Raw genomic sequence first — 14230 nt, forward strand, 5'->3', positions numbered from 1 at the left:
GTAAAACACACACATCTCCGTTACTTAGGATATAAATATTATCCGTGTAAATATATAAACTTGCTTTTTCCCTATAAGTCAAGTGGATTGGCCTAAACATAGTTAAAAAAATGAAACTTATAAATTTACTAAAATCTCTATTTATGAGCTATATATTATCGAAGATAACCTCGTTAAACGTTTCGCTTATTTTTTTTTTTTTTGAGAATTCAGCAACACAAGGTTACGTGCACACAAGTTTTACATAAAATATTCCACACAATATAGAAAAGCTGAACAGAAAGGAATTGTATATAATTGAATAATAAAATATAACTTGTTATAATTAATATATAAATATGTTTTGTATATATATATATATATATATATATATATATATATATATATATATATATATATATATGTGTATATATGTATATATGTATATATATATATATATATATATATATATATATATATATATATATATATATATATAATTTAAATGTGATAACACAAAGTAATTTTTCCATTTAGGCACATTTGAAGGTAAGCAAGTAACAATACTGTTATCAAAATATAATAATTATTGTCTTAAATCTCGATATCATGTTCAATATATATATATATATATATATATGTATATATATATATATATATATATATATATATATATATATATATATATATATATATGTAACTGGGGTAGGCCTAACTACCAGTTACAAATGATAACGAACGAGAAACCGAGACGCAGTATGAAATCTGACGCAACTATAACAGGTGGCTTATTGGATCGGTCTGATAACAACCTCAAAGCCAACGCGTGCTATTTTGGGAAACGGTACGAGAAGTTTCAGACGAGCTGTCAACTTTGATGGATGGGATGCAGATGTTTTAGTGAATCGGACGGTACGTCAGAAACTGCGACATTAGTATTCGGATACATCGATTACAAGTATCGATTACGGAAATGGAGACAAGTACGACTACGATTTCAAGGCATAAATAGGAGGGGACGGCAGAACTCTCTCTCTTCCCGTTTCGAGGCTCTTACCTCTTTCATCGCTCGCTTAGATCAGTCAGTCTGTGTGACTATGTCAAGTCGGTTATAGAACGGGTTAGCCGTATTGTGTTAAGGAGGATTATAGACATGTGGATTCAGTTATATGAAGCCTAGTGAAGGACTGTTAGGGGTCAGTTGATTCAGACTATTATTGAGAAGCATTCCTGTTGATTTATTGTGTTATTATGAAGCATTTCTTGATTCATGTAATAAAGGATCAATAGCGAACCTGCATCTTGAGTATCTATACTGTGGTCAATGTTGTCTAGAATGAGTGGTTAAACTCGTTAACACGTGGCACTACAGGCAATTAGGTCTCATTACATGTGGCGTTGCGAGCATGGTAACTGTTGGCTCGTTACAATTGGCGTTGTCGGCAGGATAAATGTTCGCTCGTCACAATTGGCGCTGCGAGCAGGGTAAATGTTCGCTCGTCACAATTGGCGCTGCGAGCAGGGTAACTGTTGGCTCGTTACAATTGGCGTTGTCGGCAGGATAAATGTTCGCTCGTCACAATTGGCGCTGCGATCAGGATGAATTCAACTAGACTTGCCGTTTAAGGCACCTATAGTCAACCTTGTGCATAACTGTGTTTAGTGTGTGTGTGAATTCGGACATTCAGGAACTGTGAAAATTGAGGAAAAATTTTTCATACACACACGGTAAGAAAGAACTCTTTTTTTTTAGTACTTAAGGAAGAAAATGTCTACTCTGGACGAGAAGCAGACCCATATAGTGGTCCTACCCAGAGAGTCCCATATTAACAAATTTTACGGGGACGGAGATCCAACTTTAACCGACAGGTTCAGTGAAGAGGTCAAAGCGGCCTGGGCCTCGAGACATATGTCACCAGAGGAAAGATTAAGACTGCTGATGGGCAGTATAGGTGAAACGGTTAGGGCAGAGGTTAAGTGCCACGATAGGACCGTCCAATCAGATCCAGATAAGGTGCTAGATCTGATTATGGAGACCTTTGGAGAGAGACGGTCGGGAGTGCAACTGCTATCGGGATTCGTGGGCTTAAAGCAGAGAATGGCGGAGAGTGTGATGGAGTACTCACACAGGATGAACAGGGCCTTTGATTTGGTAAAGGGCAAATCACCGGACATTGATGTACGCCTACTGAGGGACCATTTCATCGAGGGGCTAGCAACCCCGATCTTAAGGAGAGAGTTGAAAGAGGAGGTCCACAGAGACCAGCAGTTGACCTTCCTTCAGGTCAGGAACTCAGCGATCCGCAGGTCCGAGGATGAGGACCAATCGAACTGTTCGATGGAGACCATGATGACTCAACTGTTGGCCCACCTAGAGAAGGTTGACCAACGCTTGAAGTGGTTGGAAAGCAGGTCAACAGCTGAGAATCAGGAAAAGAACGGTACAAAACGGGGACGGGTTGGACGGCCGCGTCCTGCCAAGCCATCACTCCAATGGACGGCAGACGGTCGACCAATTTGTTTGTCTTGTTCACAACCCGGACATATGGCACGGTACTGCCAGGGAAACGGTCGTCCTCTGTAAGGCAGGGCCAGGCTACAGAGGGGCGAGGTTATGGCCCAAGAAGCAAAATGATGGGAGTCTGTCCCGAAATGGTGATTACGATTGGGGACATCGCGGTGAAGGCAATTGTGGATACAGGCTCCCAGGTGACGACAATCACGGAAAATTTTTACACCAAATGGATGAAAGGAAAAGACCATAGGTTGAGGTCTGACACATGCATGCGCCTGACGGCAGCTAATGGACTAACCATTCCATACTGTGGTTATTTTCTGGCGGATGTCGTGGTGGCAGGACATAGGTTGAAGCAGGTTGGGGTGTTCGTTACGAAACACAACCTAGAGACAAATGTGTCAAATATACCTTGCCTGTTGGGCATGAATATTCTTGGCCAGTTGCCAGAATTTCTTACAAATATTGTCAGATCGACCACACCAGGTCGGGGATCCAAGTTGGCCAGGTTTGCCAAGACCAGAGGAAGGACAGCAGTCCCGGCAAACACGGTCAAGGCAATCACATTACAAATTGGTGATAGAAGCGTGAATGGTGATGTGATGGTAGAACCATGTGGCGCCGCACTGAGGGCAGGCGTCGTGTTACTGCGGACATACACATCAGCGGAAAACGGACTAGTTCAAGGGTTGGTAGCTAATGTTTTGGATGAGGAAATTTTTATACCGCCTAACACTCTGGTAGGAGTACCACAGAACGTCGAGGTACAAAGGTCGGCACAGTGCATCGAACTGATCAATACCAGTAGTAATGAAGTAACAGTTAGGTCGGTCAATGTGACGGCCGAGGTGAAGAAAAAGGGTGGCCGATCATATATATTCCCGGAAACTGAAGACCCAAAATTAAATGAATTACTGAATAAATACAGGGATGTATTTGCCTCGTATGAGGGTGATTTGGGGTACACGGAAGTAATCAAACACCAGATACCCTTACTACAAGACAAGCCGGTGGCGCAACCTTATCGAAGATTACCACCGAGTCACTACTCGGCGGTGAAGGCACACCTGAATGATCTACTAGAAAAGGGAATTATTACAACTAGTACAAGCCCGTATGCGGCACCGATAGTAGTGGTAAAAAAGAAGTCAGGGGAGATAAGACTGTGTTGTGATTACCGGAAATTGAACAATATCACAAGAAGGGATGCATTCCCCTTGCCTCGTATTGATGAATGTCTTGATGCGTTGGGGGGAGCAAGATTTTTTTCTACCTTGGATTTGGCCAGTGGCTACCACCAAGTGGCCATGCACCCCAACGATCAACATAAAACTGCATTTATTTCTCCACTGGGACTGTACGAGTGGACCCGTATGCCGTTTGGTCTAACTAATGCACCTGCTACATTCCAGCGAGTAATGCAGAGTGCTATGAGTGACTTTCTATTTCAAATAATGTTGGTGTACTTGGATGATACACTGGTTTACTCAAAAACTTGGGAGGACCATCTAAAAAGGTTAGAACAAGTGTTTCTCCGTCTTAGGGAGATAGGAGTAAAGCTGAACCCAGACAAATGCTGCTTTGGTCTGAAATCGGTACATTTTTTGGGTTACGTGATTTCGTCGGATGGCATCGCCACTGACCCAGATAAAATTGCAGCTGTTAAAGAATGGAAACAACCAACAACTACGGTAGAGGTCAGGTCATTCTTGGGCTTTGCTTCCTATTATAGAAAATTTGTACCTGGTTTTGCAAAAATTGCCGCACCATTGCATGACTTGGTAAACAAAATGACAAAGAAACACAGTAAGGAGAAAAAGAAAGGTAAAACACACCTGATAGGTGAACTATGGACTGATGAATGCCTGAACTCGTTTAAACTCTTGAAAAAGGCTTTGACAGAGGCACCGATATTGGGTTACGCGGACTTTGACAAACCATTTCGGTTAGAAATCGACGCCAGCTCTAAAGGTCTGGGAGCTGTGCTATCACAACAACAAAAGCAAGGTTTCAGGGTTATTGCGTATGCCAGTCGAGCTCTGAAGGGATCAGAGAGAAACATGACAAATTACAGCGCCATGAAACTAGAACTTTTGACATTAAAATGGGCTGTGACTGAGAAATTCAGGGACTATCTATTAGGTGCTAAATGTGTGGTATACACTGACAATAACCCCTTGAGTCACCTAAAGACAGCAAAGCTAGGATCCATCGAACAGCGATGGGCAGCAGAATTGGCACTCTTTGACCTGGAGATAAAATATCGCCCGGGGCGGTCCAATGGCAATGCGGACGCTTTATCAAGGAATCCTTACGAGAAACCGGGTGATGAGGAAGAAACGCTGACAGGAATATGTGAGGTCAGAGCGTCAACAGATATCCCTCATGGGGTACAAGTGATGCAGAACGGGCAGACCGGGGTGGAGCACATATCCACGGAACCCGAACATATGGACAGTAGTGATTTTATTTGCCTTAATCACAAAAAGATAAGAGATGCCCAGAGAACGGATAGTGGCTTACAACCGCTATTGAAATACGTCCAGGAACAAAAATTCCCAGGAAGAAGGGAAAGAGAACAATTTGGTCGAGGAACAAAGAAAATACTGAGTCAGTGGAACCGTCTCAGTATAAAGGATGGTGTTCTCATGCGGAGAATTCATGACCAAATTGATGGCACAATACACCAGGTGGTGGTGCCGGGACAATTACGAGAAGAAGTGCTAAGGTTGGCACATGACAGGGCAGGACACCAGGGTCAGGACAGGACGCACAAAATATTACGACGGAGGTGTTACTGGCCCAATATGGAAATGGAGGTCAAACGCCATTGTGAGGCTTGTGTGAGGTGTCAGCATGCGAAAATGCCAGTTGTCAAAATGAGACAGCCACCAGGACACCTACTAGCGACAAAACCACTAGAGATTGTGGCTATGGACTTTACGTCGTTGGAGCAATCATCGGATGGGACGGAACATGTGTTGGTAATGACTGATGTATTCACCAAATGGACTGTGGCGGTGCCCACACGAGATCAGACTGCCAAAACAGTGGCAAAGGTCTTATTAGAACATTGGTTCATCAAATATGGCATACCAAGACAATTACACTCTGACCAAGGAAGGGCTTTCGAGTCAGAAGTAATTAACCAACTGTGCAGCCACTACGGGATCAACAAATCTAGAACAACCACATTTAATCCGAAGGGAAACGGACAGTGTGAACGGTTCAACCGCAGCATGCATGATTTGCTGCGTACGCTAGAACCTGAACAGAAAAAACGTTGGCCTGATTTTCTCCCAGAGTTGGTATATCTATACAACTGCACACCCCATGCCACAACCGGCTTTACGCCATACATGTTGCTGTTCGGACGAGAGGCTCGACTCCCTCTTGATTTGTTCCTAGGAAAAAGGGAGAGTATGACTGGCTCATACACCGCACTGGAATATGTGAATGAACATATGAGAAGAATTAGAGAAATGTACAGGGTAGTACAGGAAAGACTAGAACATGAATCTCGGCGAAGGGAACCGCCGATACAGACGAAGGACCCGCCACTCAAACTGAATGACAGGGTATTACTGCGTAGCCACCCGTTAGGCAGAAACAAAACCCACGATCTCTGGGGACAGGAGATATGGCAAGTCGTGGAGATGCCTAAAGCAGCAGGTGGCCCCTTTAAGATAAGACCCATCGATCACGCCAAACCGGATCGGTGGGCGAATATTGCTCAATTAAAGAAATATTGGAATAGGCAAGAAGAGCAGTTACACACAGAGAAACCCAAGACGGTTAGGGAACCGGAAGTTATAACGGAAATTCACATACCCATTCCGGAACCATATCACCATCAACAGAACAAACGCGATATACAAGTGGAGGATACCGGCAACAATGAGGATCCCGGTCCCTCCAGAAGCAGAGAGACAGTAGACCATCAGATAAGTGGTCCGCGGAGAAGTTTAAGGAACAGAAGGAATACGAAATTTTTTGTCAGCAACCATCAATTCTTTCATGGTCGCGCTGGTATGAAAACAGACTGTTCAAAGAGCTATAGAAGTGAACTGGTGAAGGCACCAAATGGAAAGGGTGGATGTGAATTCTAGAACTGTTTTGTGTCTCAGGAAGATGATGTGGACACAGTTGAGATGTGAAATAGGTATAACTGTCAATCGTATACGAATGGAACGTCGTGGACAGTGAGTGGAACAATAAAATTTTTTTTTACGACTGTGCGATTGACTTTGGAGGAGTGCACCTGCCAGGCGTTGTTTGTGGTTGAAAACACACAAAAAAAAGCAGGGGTGGATGTAACTGGGGTAGGCCTAACTACCAGTTACAAATGATAACGAACGAGAAACCGAGACGCAGTATGAAATCTGACGCAACTATAACAGGTGGCTTATTGGATCGGTCTGATAACAACCTCAAAGCCAACGCGTGCTATTTTGGGAAACGGTACGAGAAGTTTCAGACGAGCTGTCAACTTTGATGGATGGGATGCAGATGTTTTAGTGAATCGGACGGTACGTCAGAAACTGCGACATAGTATTCGGATACATCGATTACAAGTATCGATTACGGAAATGGAGACAAGTACGACTACGATTTCAAGGCATAAATAGGAGGGGACGGCAGAACTCTCTCTCTTCCCGTTTCGAGGCTCTTACCTCTTTCATCGCTCGCTTAGATCAGTCAGTCTGTGTGACTATGTCAAGTCGGTTATAGAACGGGTTAGCCGTATTGTGTTAAGGAGGATTATAGACATGTGGATTCAGTTATATGAAGCCTAGTGAAGGACTGTTAGGGGTCAGTTGATTCAGACTATTATTGAGAAGCATTCCTGTTGATTTATTGTGTTATTATGAAGCATTTCTTGATTCATGTAATAAAGGATCAATAGCGAACCTGCATCTTGAGTATCTATACTGTGGTCAATGTTGTCTAGAATGAGTGGTTAAACTCGTTAACACGTGGCACTACAGGCAATTAGGTCTCATTACATGTGGCGTTGCGAGCATGGTAACTGTTGGCTCGTTACAATTGGCGTTGTCGGCAGGATAAATGTTCGCTCGTCACAATTGGCGCTGCGAGCAGGGTAAATGTTCGCTCGTCACAATTGGCGCTGCGAGCAGGGTAACTGTTGGCTCGTTACAATTGGCGTTGTCGGCAGGATAAATGTTCGCTCGTCACATATATATATATATATATATATATATATATATATATATATATATATAACTACTTCAGTTACAGTATTACTTATATGTATCCATGTATGATTGAGAGAAATGAATCAATCAAAATAAAATGGTGGGTAATTATCTTCTAAGAAAGCAGCTGTCCCAATTTAATTGCCTGGATCGCAACTAGAGAATTTTAGCGCACCAAGCTTACAGTATCCCGCATATATATATAAGATATATCTATATATGGTTCCATGACAAATGATCAGACAAAATATCTCAGACAAAACTATCTCACAGCATAATTTTAATAGTTTATACGATGAGTTTAGTTGATTTGAACATATATATATATATATATATATATATATATATATATATATATATATATATATATATATATATATATATATATATACACATATGTATATATATATATATATATATATATATATATATATATATTATATATATATATATATATATATATATATATATATATATATATATATATATATATATATATATATATATATATATATATATATATATATATATATATATATATATATATATATATATATATATATATATATGTATGTATATATATGTTTCCAATTCACATGATAAAATTATGTTGTAAAATATAGAACATTTCAACCAGAATACTAATGCTGGACGGAAAAATACAAAACATGTTGATTCGGGGAGTACCTAATTCCAACCTAGGGTAAGTGTGTGTTAGATCCGTTGTTTTTTGTGAACACACATCACACATATACTGTTCGTGTGTGTGTGTATGTGTGTGTGTGTGTGTGTCCGTGTGTGTTCATGCATGTGTGTGTATAATCATACACAGTGACAGAAAAAAAGAGCGAGAAATAGGAAAATAACGAAGAAATGGGTTGCAGCTAAAGCATGACTTCTGGAAATTCTGGAACTAATAGCCCGAATTCCTAATTGTCTCTTGGTTTCCAAACTTAGCGAGCTTTTCGAGAAAAAAAAACATTCTCTTACCGGAATAAATATATATATATATTTAAAAAAAATCCACTTAACTTTTTCGTTAATGATATAATAACTGCTTTCTAAATAGTATTCACATCCTAAAATGAATATTTTTTTAAGGTTATCGTTTGGTCTGAAATGTCTGAACAATGTATTCAACGGTGTCAACTTTGAAGGTTCATATAAAAATAAAATGGTATCATTGAGTCGTGAATTCCATGACAAGCCTACGGTTGATGTGATATATTATGCCGGGTACCAGTTTGAGCCTGATCTGGAGTTTACCATGCTTTGGGAAATTCGTCATCGTGATATAGAGGTAATGTATCATGTGTTGCTTTCAGCTATTAACTTAACCCGTAAAACATTTGAAGACACCGTAGGCTGCAGTGGCGTGGTGAGGTCGGGTGTCACCCGGTGTGGCACTTAATGGTATCACCCCCTTAGAGGCACAGCGATCCTTCTCGGGGACAAACTTTCAAATTTTTCGATTTGCACCCCACCACCTCAAACTTTCGATTTGCACCCCTCCCTTCAAGTTTTTCTCTATATATTTTGCTTTTTTTTGCCTTGGTGTCACCCCCCTAAACGGTGTCACACGGTGCGGTCCCCCCCCCCGCCCCCGACGCCCCCCCCCCCCCTCGCTACGCCATTGGTAGGATGAACACATTTTTTTAAGTGGGTATTTTAGTATGTGGTTTATCTCGAGGTGTTCTTTTGTAATCAGATTTTTTTGCAGGCATCGCTTCATGGGGAAAAAGGAAGGGACACTGCTCCACCGGAGCAAGTCCGCAGCCATTATACCCCCACCCATCCTTTCCGGATAAAAATAAATTAAAGAATATATTTACTTAAATTAGTATCTGTCTTAGGGGTCGGCGAGGTCGAGTCAGTAAAGCTCATGGTTGCTAAACCGAAAAGTCTCGAGTTCGAACCCTCGGGCAGATGAGGCTCGTTAGCTGGGGACAGCCACTCTTCTAGGAGAGACAACTCCAAAATCAAACAACTGCTGCCTTGTAGTTTGTTCTTGGTTGGACAGAGGCTATGGAAGCAAATCAAAAAAGAAAAGCAGGCTGAAAAAAAGTCTCGAATTCAAACCCTCTGGCAGATAAGGCTTGATCCCTTCCAACACTAAAAATTAAGAACGAAGAAGAAGAAGAGTATCTGTCTCCCACTTCCCCTGGGCTCTAATGGTCACGGATAAAGAGGGGGCACGGATAAAGAGGGTTGTCCAAATCAGAGTCCAGTGTGAAGGTTTGAATGAAACCCTTGGTGTCCGGTCATAAAACCCGTGGACATAAACCCCCTGGACACCCCCCCCCCCCCCGCGATATAAACCCACTGAACAAAAACAATTGAGGTTATATAACGAAAAACCAAAAATGATGGGAACCAAAATTAATAACTAAAAACAAAACAAACATTAGAAAAAAGTGTTTTGTTATAACTTTAAAAAGAGAATTTTTGAGTGATGCCTCGCAAATACTTTATAGTTGCCAGCCTTCAAATGAGTTGTTTGATTTTGGCATATGGTCTTCTGCCTGTGTGTGCATGTTCCACATGTCAAGTGAAAACAGGTTGTCTTCGACCTCGACGTCGTGGTCTGCCAATATAGAAGTCCTCGAAACAGTCTGTAATCGGCATGGCTTCTTGGGAGAAAATTTCCGATAATTTATTAAAGATATAACTAATGGGTCCATGGCCACAAAAGCCAACACAGGTAGCATTCTGAGCTTGAGAGCAAATTTGCTATCAAAACCTGTATTTTTCTATATATGTTTTGGCTAAGATGGAAAAAGCATCCTTTTACCTCACACTCTGGAAATACCATTTCAACACTTTTTATCCCAGACATTTCAAGGCCAATCATAATAGAAATTGGTTGTAGTTTTGACTCGGCACCAAAATCGTTAGTCGTTAAAAATTACATTTGTTTAATTTCATTTTTTTTTGGTTCTCATCGTCGTTATTATTTTCTTATATAAACCTCAGGCGGGGGGTTATTATCCAGGGGGTTTATGTCGCGGGGGGGGGGGGGGTTATGTCCAGGGGGGTGTATGTCGGGGGTCGTTTTGTCCTGTGGGTTTTTTTCCAGGGGGTTTTTGACCGGGAGCCTAAACCCTTTGCTCCCCTTACAACACCAACGTAAGAAAATATTTACTAATCAACACCCAACATTTAAAGTTTCATCTATGAGAGAAACGTCACAAAGATACACTGGATTACTTAAAATGAATATAAATATATTGTTTACTTTTTTTTAAATATGTATATCTTTGACATAATGGCTATGGCATTTCAAAAATAAGAGTAAGATGTCTTTACTTCATGTGGTGATGTAATGTGTATGAAAGGTGAATACGTGGAACGGATCACTGCGTGTGTGTATGTATCATGTAGTGAGACGCGAGGCCGGGTGTGTTGATGTGTATGTTGTTGTACAGATGAACGATGGTACAAGGGAAGCGACTGGTCGGGTGACAGCGGCTGTGTTGTGAGCGAGAGAAAGGTGGTGTGTAGGAATGAATGCGGAGGACGGTTGAAAGTTGGAGTGAAAGCAAACAGGTTGATGTGGGACTGGGTGGCGCGTTTGAAGAGAAATAAAGGATACTGTGATACCTAGCCTCAATCGTGTAGGTTGTGCATTCTTTGAGATTCTGACACCCTCACACTTCACAATCTTAATTTAAAAAAAAATGTTTTTCAGATAACTGTCAATAGAAAACGGAAGTACTTCTTTCAGCACCTCGAGCAGTGTTACGATCTGTTTCAATGGAATAATGCCGTCGATATTGATCAGATTTTTATTAGATGAATCTTTTGTTTCATTAATGAAACCTAAGGTTTACTTTTTTGCCTGAAGTCTGCAAAATAAACATTTTACAAAACCTATTTTATTCTGAGTACGTATCTAATTTGTACAAAGCAACTAAGACGAATATGAATGATCAAGTTAAAAAAACATATTAAAAATACGGATATATTTAATTTCATTAATGTTATAAATTTTTGCTTTATAACACATTCAATATTATGTTTTTTTATGGGAAAACAATGTTTTCTAAAATATGTCCGTTATTCATTTATTGATTTTGTTTTCAGAAGCAGTTGTGCTGATTTATTTCAAACTTTACATTCTGATTATAGAACATACACACACACACACACACACACACACACATATATATATATATATATATATATATATATATATATATATATATATATATATATATATATATATAGCGATGGTCTAGAGACCTGCATTCTCAAAAAAAATCAATTTTCTGTTTTTTACATAACTCAAAAGCCAAACTGATTCCCCATAAGGCCCGAAAATATCATAGAAATCTGGTGAATGATTATTGAAATATAATCATATGACCATACTTGCCATATAAATATATCGCGATTTTTGATTAGCAACGCAGTCGCTCGGTGCAATCGCACAAGTTTACACCACATCAATCAAAGCATTTATATGTATGGATATTAGATTAATTATGATAATCTAATCTATTACATTTTAACATTTTAAAGAACAATAAAAAATATTATTTGTTTAATATACCCAATTTCCAGTTAGATTTTCGAGAAACTAACTGTTTATTTTACATTTTTATTAGACTAACACAATGCTTTGAAACTAGATATAAATTCTAGAATCTAGTCTAGATATAGAGATCAGTTTTAAAATATTACCGAATCAAATTTCCACAAACTTTTAAAATAAATGTAAATATTATTGTTTTCATTACTAGCTTTAGACTGAGAGTTTATCTTCGTGTTTTATATGGTAGTTACAAATTGTTTGGCCTACATTGTAAACGACAAAATAAAGTATTTGGAACATTTTTTTACATTAAAATGTAAAACGGTAAAAGGGTGTTAATGATAGCTTTTAAACATGCACGAAATCACGGTCCCTGCACAAAACGAACGGACGTGGCTGGGACTGAAATTCTCGGTTCAAAACATTGCGCAAAGATAGTTTGTTAGCGAGAGTTTTAGGCCGAGAAAACCGACTATCTTTAAAAACCTGCTATAATTTTGTAAATATTAACAAAACCCATTTTTAAAAGGTACAGTCTAGTCGGTAGAGAGTTTCTTCTTATATAGATATATTTAAATAACTTTTAATTAGAGCGATTGAGACTGAAATAATACGTTTTTTGTTTACCCTGTAAAATTTACATTTTTGGAGTTGGATGGTTTGTGACCGAAGCCATCGATATATAAAGCTCAATTTTGTATGTAAAAATAAGTTTGTCGTGGATACTTCAATGTATTTAAGTGTTAGATTATTATAGTGCTCACGGTCTAAATTTATGAGTTAAAAAAATTAATACTGAAAGTGTTGGGAAATAAATTTCATTTTTCAAACTGATAGAAGTAATTATCGTCATGTTCATTAAACACAGTTTCAAAAAAATATAATCTTTTACAAAAATTCTAATTATGTCTGAAAATTATTTATATTTAGGCTTTTAGCAGTTACTTCACTTTGATAAATTAGGAAAACACAATTACTTCCCTTTATAAAACATTGCATTAGTGGAAAAGAATTTACTTTTTATTACTTTGTTTTGGTGTTCGGAAAAAAATAATTACATAATTAGCGGGGATTGATTAAGTGCAAATGTTGTAGATATTTTACGGATAAGCTTGGAGTATTATAATTGTTCATTTGGTTTGGTTTGGCACCTACGTTCGTTTAAGTGAGTACAAAAGACTATGAATAAGTTGGGGTACTATAGTCGTTTATTAAGCTGAAACAGGCGATTCTGCCCCGGGCTAGACTGTGAGCACTTTGCGTTTATGTTCGCGTTAGTGTTTTCTTTGTGTTTAGGTTGGGTTTTCGTTAGTGGTTGCGTTTTGATTTGGTTCGTTTTTGTTCTTTCTTTTTTCGTTTTCGTTTGTGTTTTTTCCTTTGGTTTGTGTTTCTATTTGTGTTTGTGGTTGGTTTTGCGTTTGGATTTGGTTTGTTTTCGTTTCCTTTTTCGTTTGTGTTTTTTCTTTAGGTTTGTGTTTGTGTTTGTGGTTGGTTTTGCGTTTGGATTTGGTTTGTTTTCGTTTGCTTTTTCGTTTTTTTTTTCTTTGTGTTCGTATCGGTGTTTGTGGTTGTGGTTGGGTTTGTTGTTAGATTTTTGTTTTCGTTTGCTTTTTTGTTTGTTTTTTCTTTGTATTTGTATTGGTGTTTGTGGTTGTGGTTGGGTTTGTTGTTAGGTTTTTGTTTTCGTTTGTTTTTGTAATTGTGTTAGCGTTATGTTTGCGTTTTGTTGTTTTGGTTTTGGTTAGTTGTGGTTTGGGTGGGCAATGCCGGGTTTATGATGATTACTAAACACACAGGTAATGGTCTCTAACAGAAAGTTTTTTTACAGAGGCCAGAGCAGGGCCTGGCCGGGACGGCTAGTATATATATATATATATATATATATATATATATATATATATATATATATATATATATATATATATATATATATATATATATATATGTACTGGTTTTGTTTTGTCAAATATTTGTTTTAATATGTAT

General features: G+C 38.9%; 1 protein-coding gene across 1 annotated transcript; it reads left to right on the top strand.

The window, feature by feature from the left end:
• Positions 1-521: 521 nt before the first annotated feature.
• LOC131929330 (uncharacterized) lies at positions 522-11582 on the top strand. The gene is made up of 4 exons (XM_059285440.1): positions 522-528; positions 8334-8413; positions 8812-9010; positions 11399-11582. The coding sequence occupies exons 2-4, from the start codon at positions 8355-8357 to the stop codon at positions 11504-11506; spliced, it is 366 nt and encodes a 121-aa protein (XP_059141423.1). The 5' UTR covers positions 522-528; positions 8334-8354; the 3' UTR covers positions 11507-11582.
• Positions 11583-14230: the final 2648 nt, after the last annotated feature.

Source organism: Physella acuta, unplaced genomic scaffold (genome assembly GCF_028476545.2).
Source record: "Physella acuta isolate Inbredline_101_S28 unplaced genomic scaffold, ASM2847654v3 ptg001617l, whole genome shotgun sequence".
Taxonomy (NCBI): domain Eukaryota; kingdom Metazoa; phylum Mollusca; class Gastropoda; family Physidae; genus Physella; species Physella acuta.